Source organism: Doryrhamphus excisus, linkage group LG4, assembly GCF_037039965.1.
Source record: "Doryrhamphus excisus strain RoL-2023G ecotype Guam linkage group LG4, RoL_Dexc_Guam_v1.1, whole genome shotgun sequence".
Taxonomy (NCBI): domain Eukaryota; kingdom Metazoa; phylum Chordata; class Actinopteri; order Syngnathiformes; family Syngnathidae; genus Doryrhamphus; species Doryrhamphus excisus.
In genome coordinates, this window is record NC_136360.1 from 12103317 (window position 1) to 12115682 (window position 12366).

At 43.6% G+C, this 12366-nt stretch overlaps 1 protein-coding gene across 1 annotated transcript in view; it reads right to left on the minus strand.

Annotated features, from left to right (window-relative positions):
* Positions 1-989: 989 nt before the first annotated feature.
* Positions 990-12366, minus strand: part of LOC131130100 (cadherin-2-like) — a 55802-nt gene continuing 44425 nt past the window's right edge. Inside the window, exons 15-16 of the mRNA XM_058074250.2 lie at positions 8072-8233; positions 990-2067 (exon numbers count right to left, since the gene is read on the minus strand). Of these exons, the coding sequence (XP_057930233.2) occupies positions 1861-2067; positions 8072-8233 (369 nt within the window). The 3' untranslated portion in view covers positions 990-1860. The remainder of the gene's footprint in view (positions 2068-8071; positions 8234-12366) is intronic.

Consider the following 12366-nt stretch of genomic DNA (forward strand, 5'->3'; position numbering starts at 1 on the left):
TGGTCTTCAAGCAGCATCCAGAAAGTTCCGTGCTACCGACCAGAACTCGACTGGGCTCCCTCTGTTGGCCGACGGCTGAATAAGTTACTTGTGGGGGAAAAAAATAAAATTAAAAAAGGTAATCCTTTAGGAATCAGGTGTTACTGTACACGTCTTCTCGCCTTCCAGGAAACAAACAACAAAAAAGAAAAGGTGACAACTTCCAGGTGCTGCTCAAACTCTCATTCAACACATTCATGCTGCCCGTTAAGAATGAGCATTACGGTACACATCAGTTTGTAATTGTTGGTAGCAAGGTAGCTTGAAGACAAGTCCTTACTTTTACACGACAAAAATGTTATGTTGTATGTAAATATTAATCTTACTGTTAATTGTTTGTTCCAAAAACTTTATTCCTGAAGCAAATGAAGGCAGTTGAAAAAAACAACAACACAAGATTAAGCTACTGACATGTTTGACTTTGTATCCCGTCCTCCTTGAAAGGTTTAGCTGCTCCTTTTTAGCATTAGCGCTGCTAGCTTAGCATTAGTCACGTTGCCACTTTAACAACGAAGGAAGGAATTGAGTGTTTGAAGTTATGAGATAAGGAAGATGAAGCATCACTTTTCTGTCTGCAAGCATATTAGCGTGGGCGTGCTCGAGGAAATATCTTAAAGGGAACCCTCAGTGTTCAGACTAGTTTATAGCATTATATTTATCAAGGTGGCATTAAAATCACGATATACCTTTTGGGTTTGACTGCTGTGCAATATACCAGTGTTTCCCCATGTACATTCCATTCACTCATAATTACAAATCTGAACCACCACAAAATAGATTTGGCGCTACCTGCTCACCCTCGCTCTTAAACACCTTAGACAGTAACGCACCAAGTCTGCCAGAGAATAAAAAGACGTAGCATAAGAGATTAAGTGTTGCCAACTCAGCAAAAGTGTCATTACATATAGTAAGTAATCAGACCCCTCTAGATCCTTTTTTTTTGTGACATATGGCTGTCCTCAACGAGCGGCGGGTGATTGATGCTGTGGGCCCCTTCACCATCTACAAGCACTCAGTTTTGTTTGTGACTTTTTGCAAATGCATCATAGCCAATCATATCATCTTCCTGCCCCCCCCCCGTGGGAAACACTGTATACTAGGTATACTATTATTAATATGTTTGACTTTCCTCTTTCTCATGCACACTGCATCATTATTAAAGTAGAAAAATGAACTCGTTATTCAGTATATAATGAGTTTTCACACTTCAGAACTAACAACCTCTCTCCAATTACTATTAATAAAGGCCCCGCCTATAATTCGAGCATTTCCGCTACTGGAAACCCAAAAACGCATATAGTGTTTTTAATGTCATATTTCAACCTTAGAAAACATGGAGCTGCACAGTAAAGCTGCCATGTTTTTTTCTGACCTTTTACAGCATCCATCCAGTGTGGAAACAACTTACTCTCACACAGGCGCACACACACACAGGCGCACACACACACACACACACGCGCACACACACAAACACTATCATGGCCGTGGGCTTGCTAGGAGCTTGAAAGCAACATAGAGAATGAAGAGCCAACACAAGCCAACAATGTACATAAAGGCACATTTGACCTCAGTGTTCATGTCCTGTCAGATTCAAGTGTAAGTGAGCGTCCTCCATCGCGATGGCGCCGAGCTCGCCCTCACTCCCACGGTAGCTCCCGGATGCTCGCCACTGTCGTACGGCGACAAGTCTCGGAAAGTCCTTAGAAGCTGTTTGGCGCTGAAACAGAAGTGCTGCTGACACCCTTCCCCAGCATCCCTCCCCCTCCCCCAAATGACCCCCCAGAATCCCCTCCACTGAAGACACCTGTCGCCGCCAGAGCGCTAGTCGTCGCCTCCGCCATACAGGTCGGCCAGCTTACGGAAGCGGGGCCCCCAGTCGCCGAGGTAGTCGTAGTCCTGGTCGCCGCAGCTTGAGGAAGAGTGCAGGCTGCTCAGTGAGCCGGCTGTAGAGCCGCTCCCCTCGTAGTCGAACACCAGCAGAGAGTCGTAGGGGGGCGCCGTGGGGTCGTTGTCTGCAGCCTTCAGGCCCTATGAGAACCGCAATTGAAACAAATTGATTTTTATTATTTTATTAGTCATCATTTAAGTAACAACTGCAGGTTTTTGGTGTTTGCTCAGCTTAATATTGACAGTGGTTCGTTTGCACTTGCATGACAGTTAACTCATTCAATCCTAGTCTTTTTCAAAAGGCAAGTCCTTCAGTACAGTTTAGTAATCAGCAGTAGAGCATATGTAAGTTTCAGGGAAAAATCAGTTCCCAACTAGAAAAGGGAGAAAAACAGCCCCCCCCCATTTTGTGACAGCTCAAATATTCATTCATTCATTAATTTTCTACCCAACATGAACATAAACACAAAAAATACATCAAAATGATTTATTTACAAACTGCACGCCGGCCTCACAGCTAGGAGACCCATGTTCAATTACACCCTTCCCTCTCCACCACACGGGCATCTCTGTTTGCATGTTCTCCCCGTGCATGCGTGGGTTTTCTCCGGGTACTCCGGTTTCCTCCCACATTCCAAAAACATGCTAGGTTAATTGGTGACTCCAAATTGTCCATAGGTATGAATGTGAGTGTGAATGGTTGTGTGTCTATATGTGCCCTGTGATTGGCTAGCCACCAGTCCAGGGTGTACCCCGCCTCTCGCCCGAAGACAGCTGGGATAGGCTCCAGCACCCCTGCGACCCTCATGAGGATAAGCGGTAGAAAATGAATTAATTAATGATTTATTTACAGATATAAAACCATAAACTATTTTCACATGTGGAACTGATGTGTGTGTGCATGCGTTAAAAATTCCCTAAAACAAATACCTAACCTTGGGCAAAAGATTATTTCTATTTATATTATGCTGAGGGGGGGTTTCGGCACAGCAAAGCTTTGTTTGTTTTTAATTTACATAATACATGGATGCCAACATGCATGAATGATGATTGGCAGGGAAGAAAGATGGGCGGTCGTAAAAAATTAAATGTCACGTGAACGAGGGCCGCACATTATTTTCTTAAACAAGCATCTAAACAAGCATCTAACATTAGAGGGCATTGTGGACACATATCACATATATCAAGCAGCTCTGCTATGCTAGACAGCTGTACCGTGACTGTGGCCAAGTGACGCCTGGTCCATTGTGTGAACAAGGCGACCATGTTTGCAGAGTGCTTATACCGGCTGTGGGATAATGACTGCAGGCATTGAAAGCAGATGGATGTCACAGGCTAATCCTTGGACTCCCATCACATCGAAGGCTATGTCCACACCGACGCCGACAGTTTCAAAAAAGGTATATTAAGACTCTCCATCCAAACCAGTAAAGAGTAAAAAAAAAAAAAAAAAAAAGACCATTGGCGTGCAAAAATACATGTATATCTAAAAGTGGTTTTGGACACTTACTTGTTATTGTTGCTGTTGTTTTATGACATATTTAAACAAAAATCTTCTTAGGGCTTAAGTTTTTAAGTGTTACCTTGGCTGTATTGTCATTTCGATAAATATTTTAGTTTATTTCCTAATTCTAAATTCCAAACTCAATGTGTACATGAACTGTGGAAATAATTAACGCTATGTAGAGTAGTTATATTCAAGTACTATTGAATCTATGAACACAACTACTCATGAATTATCTTCATTGCCATGTTCAACGGAATTGCGAATTGTTTATTTTATCATGACTTTTACAAGGTGCTGTTTTTGTCTTATATGGTTCTAACTTGAAGTATGCATAGCAGAAAATGAGGCAGGTGCACCACATATATATATATATATATATACGTATATATTTATATATATATATATATATATATACATATATATAACTTTGTTTAAAAACAGTAGTTTTCAGTTGAAACCATTTCAATAAAATGCAAGTTTAATACAATAAAATACAAGTTGAACATAACCATGCCACTAAAACATCGAATCAAATCAAACCATGAATTTTTTGTATCGTTGGACCCCCACTGTCCATATCAAAACACATTTTAGTCAGTAGAAGCCCGAAAAAGCTACCACAGCTACAGTGATATAGTGTGTTACATGTACATTGATGTATAGCTAAGTTTCTTTGAATGAAATACTCCATAAATCTAAGTACAGGTACACAATTACAGGGTCAATCTTCCTTCTACTTCTTCTCATCTTGAACGAAACACTCGAATTGCACAACCTCCTGCTTGACTTCTATTCTGTTACTATTGTCCCGGGGCTGAGGGTCTACGCTACCCCCATCTCTGATCCAAAAACACATTTCATAAGGACAAAAACCTGCATTTGCATTTGTGCCGAAAGACCAAACTGCATCAAAACACGCACGCAACCTAAAACCGTCCAATTCCAAGATGGACTAATTATTCTGCAGCGTTTGCTGACCATTGAGAAAGACCATGAGCTGAGCCTCCATGGTCGAGCGGCTGCGAGAGCGTCCGGCCTGCACATATCTGCGGCGGGATTACAGGAGTAATCCCACAGTTCTCCTATGTAGGCAGCGCAGTGCAGTCTCACGCCGTCAGATCCCAGTTAAACCCTCCCGCTACCTGCTCCAGTGACCCATGCGGACCCTTTCAAGACTATGACAGGAGCAAAATTCACAAGTAGGACTCGGGGATGTCAAACTTCCAATCGCCGGCCAGCCTCTCTAACTTCCACATTAGCCCCTCCCCTCTGACTGGTTCCCTGGAGGAGACGCATCACAGCAGAGATGAAGGAGATCAGTGTGTGTGTGTGTGTGTGTGTGTGTGTGTGTGCAGCGCTGGCGATGGACAGCAGGGAGTGCTGTGGGAGAAGGAGAGATTAGCAGAGCATGGCGGGGGGAGGATTTGGGTCAGGCTGGACAGACGCTGCCTACATCTCTAAGAGGAGATTCAGTAGATTACTCTGCATAACCTCCATTCCAACCCCCACCCCACCCCACCCGAACCCAAACACACTTCCTTGTTTACACCTGTGGGGGAGCAAGGACTGCTTAGACTGGCTGTCAGGCTCACATTCAACACAAATCTTCCCACAGATCCCACATATTTATCTGATCTGAAAGTTTTCCCTTTTTGGCATGTCATGTCTTCATGGAGTGCCTGTTTGGAGACACCTTTGCATGCTGATAAATGACAAGGCGTCTATAAACTTTTGACTTGGGGTGTATTGTCTCACCAATATACTGCAAAAAATATGGTAGTTTTCTGTCATGTATTGATGGACAACAGTAGTGGTAATGCACACTGGGAACAAACTGTTCCCAAAACAGTGGAACAGGTACCATTGATTCATTCGTTCATCCATGAAGAGCTATGTCCCCATACTTTTGTCTGTATAGCTTTCCTTCACCCCTGCATTGTGTCATGTGGCCATCGCTGGAGACTCGGCGGGAGGAGAGAATTAGCGTCAACGAAGGGAGGCGGGGCTTGAGGCATCCGCTCGTCATGTCTGTCGGAATTAAGCCGTCTAGATCAGCTCGCCGTGTCTGACAGGCCCGGCTCATTATTCATAGCTCCGCTTGGCAGATGTCTTTATGCAGCCCGATGACAAGATACACACTCTAAAGCCCAGAGAGTGACGTTGATGGCAGCTTTGGCTGTGTCAACAATGACTTCTCAGCTGTGGAGATGGTTTGAAGCCCCTTTAAAAGGGAAGACGTCTCACTCTGCATGGCATCGGAGGACTCTTTTAGGATGCTTTAAAGGCATCATCACAATGATATGTTAGGCTAATCAGCGAAGCCGCAGGAAGTCTATAAACGACAACATCCTGCTGAATTCCATACTTGGAGAATTCCAAGACATAAAAAGTTTTTAACCTTGTCAAAAGAGAAGGGTAAACCAATCAAGAGCGGCGTAAAAAGCATCTACAAGTCTTAAAAGCAGATAGAAAGTGTTTTATGATCTTCTGGCGGACAAACAGACAGCAGACTTGCTGTGAAACGGCAACATTGATAGTCAAGGTGAGTGAGCTCGGGGACATAATTTATTTATTCCACGGGTGGAGAAGGTAATGTTCTCAATTTGCTGATTAATTGGATTTCACTACCTTTAACTTTTAAGTTACATGGTTATACTGTTCAAGTTAAGTTTCCTGGAACAATAAAAAGAAGATGGAATGTTGGCTTTGTTTGTTTTTTTTTACGTCGAACTGACTCAAAAGCATTGCGGCGTCACTGTTGGATTACCCTCATGTATTCAGCGGTGTATTAGCTCATCCAGGTTGTGACCACGTCGGAGGCTGGCTAATCCTGAGCAAAGCTAATTAGGAAGCACAAAGCCACCAGACATTGCTTATGTTCCTGTCTTGCTGCTCTCATGTGACTTTGGATGAGACAAAGGTATTTGGATAGGTGATCAGTGCACCTCCAGGAAGTGAAAAGGGAAGAGTTTAGATGATGTCCATTTGGGAGGTCTTGAATTGTCTTGCTCTGTCTTGAATGGAAGTGGTCGTCTTCCAACCTGAAGGTTGTGGGTTCGATACCCCTTAATCCCTTGATCATGTCAGGACAAGATACGGAACCCCCAGGTGCTCCTCATGCTGCGTCATCAGTAGGTAAATGTGCTAACAGAGTCAAAGCGCTTTGAGCGCCTTGGAGGTGGAAAAACACTATACAAGTGAAAAACCATTTACCATTTACAGCGTGTACTTACCTTCTAAGTGCGCCAATTTGGACAGTGTACTGATTCCCAAATCCATTAGTCTTTGTGCACTCACACTATCTTCTTCTTTTGGAAGGGTGACTATATAGCAGAGGTAGGGAACCTATGGCTCGGGAGCCAGGTAGGGCTCTTTTGATGACTGTATCTGGCTCTCAAGCATTTCTTACCACAATAAAAATGTATTTTTGCTAACATTTTAAAGTAAACATCACAGAAATGACTGTTAAAAATAATATTAAAAATCAACAACTTTTTTATGCATTTTAATTTGTCCATCTATTTTCTACTGCAATACGGCCGACCATATCCATCTTTCCTGATATTTTCCAGGTCAAACACCAAAACTCGATTATTACTGGGTAATGCGGTAGTCTACCTCGGTCATTGAGATGTCAACATGTAAATATAAACTTTTCTCCTTTAGTCAAATAGTCACCTAGCTAAAGCTGCAGAACTAAGCCTTCTGGCAAAGATGGCCAAAAGAATGAAATATACTGAGTATGGTGCAAAATTATGCAGCAGCAGAAGTTGTATTAATGGCAACAAGTATTTGATTTATTATTAGACACTGCGCTGCTCACGAGTGTGCTGGCCACACCCCATTGGCGTGGTGTAGTGTGCCTGGTCTACACAATTAGAGCCCATTATATCTAAAACTCTTGGTCTTACATAAAAATGCACACATTTTATTGCATTCAATGTTTAAAGAAATGTAAATGGCTCTCACAGATACACATTTTAAAATTTCTGGCCTTCATGGCTCTCTTAGCCAAAAAGGTTCCCGACCCCTGCTATATACTATATACTATTTTTGAAGTTTGTCGATGGAGACACAGCACAGGAAGTAAGGATGGTAAGGATGATCCGATGCAGTGTCAGTATCCAGTTCAGAGACCAGCATATTTTGTGCATCGGAAATTTGGGATACCGTCTGCAGAGATTTCCGATCCGTGATCCACATCTGTGCTTAAATGTTGTCAGCTAGTAGAGTATAAGCAAGTACTGTTACATTGATGAGACATGACATTAGACTACGCCTGAATCCCAATTCTACCCCATACCCCGAGATTTTGCGCATTCAAATCGAGAGGTAAGTTTGAAGGGGTATACAGCAGACATGAAATGAAGGAGAGGCACGGAGGCCGAAATAAACATATAAAAGTAAGTAATTTCGCATTATTATCGAGTTTCACAGTAACATAACGCATGTTTTATTATGTATTCAATCATTTGCTACTCCACGTAAATATTGGCCATGTTTTGAATTGTTGGGTTTCGCAAGTTATAGCTAGTTGGATAAGTGTAAATACGGTATTGCAGCTTTGGAAGTAGTCATGTACCGCTTCCTTTGTGGCAACACCAAGAACACGCAAGTGGTTTGAAAAGAAAGTCGTACCTCGTGGATGAAGTCCCCAATGTCTCCAGGGTGGGGCGCGGCAGAGCGTAGGGGGTACTGGTGGTCATGATGGAGGGGCCTCTCGTCCAAGCGTCTGATGCCAACCTTCACACACTCGGGCTCCAGAGAGTCAGGCTGCTGCAGCTGGCTCAGGTCGTAGTCCTGCAAGAATGCACAAAATAGCACGCAGGGTTTGCATGAGGACATCCACAGGACAGTACCACATGTAGAGTGGATGTACACTTTGTGACGATTTTTATTTTCACTGTGTACTAAGTTTACTATCTTTGATATTCTAGATCTACTAAGCTGGTAAGTATATTTCAAGATGGGGGTGGCAGGGCTCAGTCAGTCAGTCCTCCATGTGGAAGTATCCCTGGGCAGGATACTGAATCCCCAGTTGCTCCTGATGCTCCATCATCAGTAGGTAAATGTGCTAACAGTATCATAGCACTTTGAGTACCTTGGAGGTGGAAAAGCACTATATAAGCGAAAGACCATTTACCAAGATATCTTGTTCAAACCTTCGATATTATGTTTCTATGTGGCCCTAATTCTCCTTGCTTAATTTCCTTTAATAGAATATTCTGTGGGGGCCAATAAAAGGGGAGCTGCATGCCACACATAGACCCCTGGCGCGCATCCCTGACCTCAGTAGTTAATGTCATGTGACATCCACAGGGAGGAGTCAAACCCACACTAATGCTATCAATTTACTATCAATTTCTAAAGAAAATCACTTCACCATTCACCTTGCTTCCTGTAGAATGCCTTACCATGGCAACCGTCAGAAAGCATTCAGCTCTCTGCATCCTCCGGGTAAATCCACTTTCAGGACCACTGTGGACTGACCTTGGCTGCTGTACGCAATCAAGCGCCGGCAACGCCACGATTTTCATAAAGACCTTTCTCACATGAGTGGGAAGTTCTGCGAAGCGGCGAGAAAGGGTCGCCTCTTGTCGCGCCACACTTAAAAGCTTCACTCGGTTCTTTGAGGACTCTGCGGACGTAGCCTCAACTTTCCTACTTCAGTTCTGCCGTTAAATTATTTAATCGCTGGCAGTGGAGTGGACTCAAGTGAAAGCACTCACAACAGATGGCCCTGCCATTGGCTCACCCCGCCCGCCCGCCATGTGGATAATGAACGGCTGCCTGCAAGCTCGGACCCACCAATGATCTAGAACCGTGAAGGCGCTGTTTGTCATTCAGTCATTATGTGCCCTGGTTCTTAGTCGAAATTTCACAAACAGCTACGGATCAAGTTAAATTTCAAACTAAAGCACCCAAACCAAGGGTGTCTTGAATGTTGCCATGATAACAAAATGAGCTGTGAGTTCCCAATTCAACATGCTCGAAGAGTTTTTTCAAAAATATATTCATCAATATAGTAAATCCTGCTGTTGTAATGCTGTTTCACGTTGAACATTACCTATTATTACTCAAAACATAAACATTTTAGCACATTTTATGTATAGTTGGCCTAAATTAAGTATTTTGAAGCCTAAAAGGCTAAATGTAATTTTCCACACTGATCACCAGGTGTCAGTAATGTCAATGCAATGTATGTAGAGACACACAAGCACCAGACTAGCTCCCTGGAAGGATAAGTTTGGATTAAGTCACAGCAGGCATAACAAGCCCCAATAAAAATCTCTCATGAAAACACAATACTGTTGTGGTTGTAACCCATGCCAAGCTGAAGACTCAACTCTGAACCCCCGACATCACTTTGTCCACCCCTCATCGCGCCAGAATGCATTTTCAGCAACACACATGAGCACAAATCTTATTTATGTCTTAAATGGATATTGGGTAATACGAGTGTGAAAAATGTAAAAAAGTGTTTTTCTTTGGTCTAAAGCCAAAAATATTAAATTTCCTACATTGTGGAAATTCACTTATCATGGTAGGGTGTGGAACCAGTCAACTGTGATAAACGAGGGAATACTGTATAGTTATAGTGTTATAGTGCAAGGGAAAAGTTTTTAAAAATAAATGAAAAGTAAAACTTCCCCGCCCTGAGGACATCTCGCATGCAGAGAGCCAAGAATTACCCTGATAATTGACAAGAGGTAGAAGGTTTACAGGAAAAAAAAGAAGAAAAAAAACCCCCGCTGTGACCAGGAGAAACAGAATGGTGATCAACCATTGGGTGTGAATGTGGTCCAACTGGCATTCCCCAGCTGGTGTGGGATTATTAATTAATATCGGTGCCTCTGTGTTGGAGTCATCCACAGTGAGCAAGACAGTCATTTCCCTACGCCTTCGCTTTGGGGAAAGGGACATGATTGTCAGAGTACCCAGCCTTCTTGGAGTCCATCAGACTGGGAGACCTCAACGCCCATGTGTGCAATGACGGTGTGACCTACAAGGGCCTGAGTGGGAGGAATCCCTGATCTGAAACTATGTGGTGTGATGTTATTGGATTTCAACTGATCATCACCTGGTCACGAGTTGGATTAGATGGCAGGGGATGCCGGACAGATCTGGGAGACATGTAGTGAGAGAGTGCTGGGAACATCAGGCAGAGTCTCCCGTTCGCCGAGTCTTCAACTCTCACCTCCGGGAGAGCTTTGCCTGCCTTCCAGGGAGGACAAAGATATCGAGTCCGAATGGACAGTATTCCGTGTCTCCATTGCTGAGGCAGCTGATTGGAGCTGCGGATGCAAGGTGGTCGGTGCCAGTCATGCCAAACACCATGGCGGACACCAGAAGTCAGGGCTGCTGTCAAGCTGAAGGAGTCCTACCAGCATGGATGGCTTGTGGAAGACCTGAAACAGCTAAGAGGTACTGTCAAGCCAAGTGGCACGTGGCTTCGGCAGAGGCAAAAACTCGGCCTGTCGGACAGATCCATCACCCTGGCTAAGGTATCAGGGGTAGTGAAAATGCACCTTGGTGACAAAGCTCCAGGGGTGGATGAGTTTCACCCTGAATTCCTCAAGGCTCTCGATGTTGAGGGGCCTCTGGATTAGCAGACCAGGGGTGGTGGTCCCCCTTTTCAAGAAGGGTGACCGGAGGATGTATTCGAACTATAGGGGGGGTCCTGTGGGGCATGACTTTGTGTGATTTGGTCCTTGTACAACTGGAGCAGGAGCTTGGTTTGCATTGCGAGCAGTAAGTTGAGCCTGCTTCCAGTCAACACTGGCCTCCGCCAAGGCTGCTCTTTGTCACAGATTCTGGTCAGAATTTTCATGGACAGAATTTGTAGGTCCAGCCAAGGAGTCCATGGAGTCCAGTTTGGGGGCCTTCTGACCTCATCTGTGCTATTTGCAGATGATGTGGTCCTGATGGCCTCTTCGGGCTATGACCTTCAGCGTTTACTGGAACGGCTCAGTGTGAAGTTTCTTGGGTGAGACTCAGCACCTCCATATCCGAGGCCATTTGTTCTCAATTGTTAGCCACTGGAGCAAAGATTTTTTGTTGACAGCTTCATATGACAATGCCAGTCAGTTGGTCTGAGCGGCTGGAGGACAAGTTGGTGATTTACACTAAAAATGTCATAAATTTATCAAAATTATAGATACAATCTTTCCCATGTGGAAATCTCTACCCGTCATGCCTGTGATGAAAAACCAAAAAAAGATAAGTGTAATCAAGCTCTAATCAGTGGGCAAAATATTCCCCAAAATCATCATTGTGTGTACTTTGTTAACAGAAGTAGTTTCTACTGTAAGAGGCAAACTTAGTGGGGTCAAAAGAGAGTTTCAGCTCCCGCCCCCAGGGGCTTATATGAGCTTGGCAGCAAGACAGCGACACAGGAAATGATTCTCCAACAAAAAGCAATTAATCCCCATTGCAGGTCCTCTTTTGTACTACACTTAATCTTAGCTGGAGGACACATGACAGAGTGTGTGTTTGTTTGTATCGAAACACTGTGTGTCTTTTCTGGTTCATTTGTGTATGTGTGTAAGCGAGGATTGGTAGAGTTCATTCAGATTTCACCGGTGAAACAAAACACCAATCACCACCTCACTTTTTTTGCCAGCGGACTGTGGCAAGGCTTTGTACAAATAGCACAGCACAAAGACAAATGTCAACCTTTACATCGAGTGTGCTTGTCTTTTCCAGTATTCGCTTCCTTCTAATCCGTCACGATATACTGTAGAAAGATGGACATATTCTAAGATGGAATAAAAATATGATATATCAAAGAAAAAACACTTTATCCTTGGCTAAGCTGCCTTTTGTTTGATTACATTTTACTCACTGCATCAAATCTATAGTATATCTGATGTCGGAAATCATTTCAAATCAACATCAAGCAGAGGGAGAGTTTCACAAACAGATTTGACGCC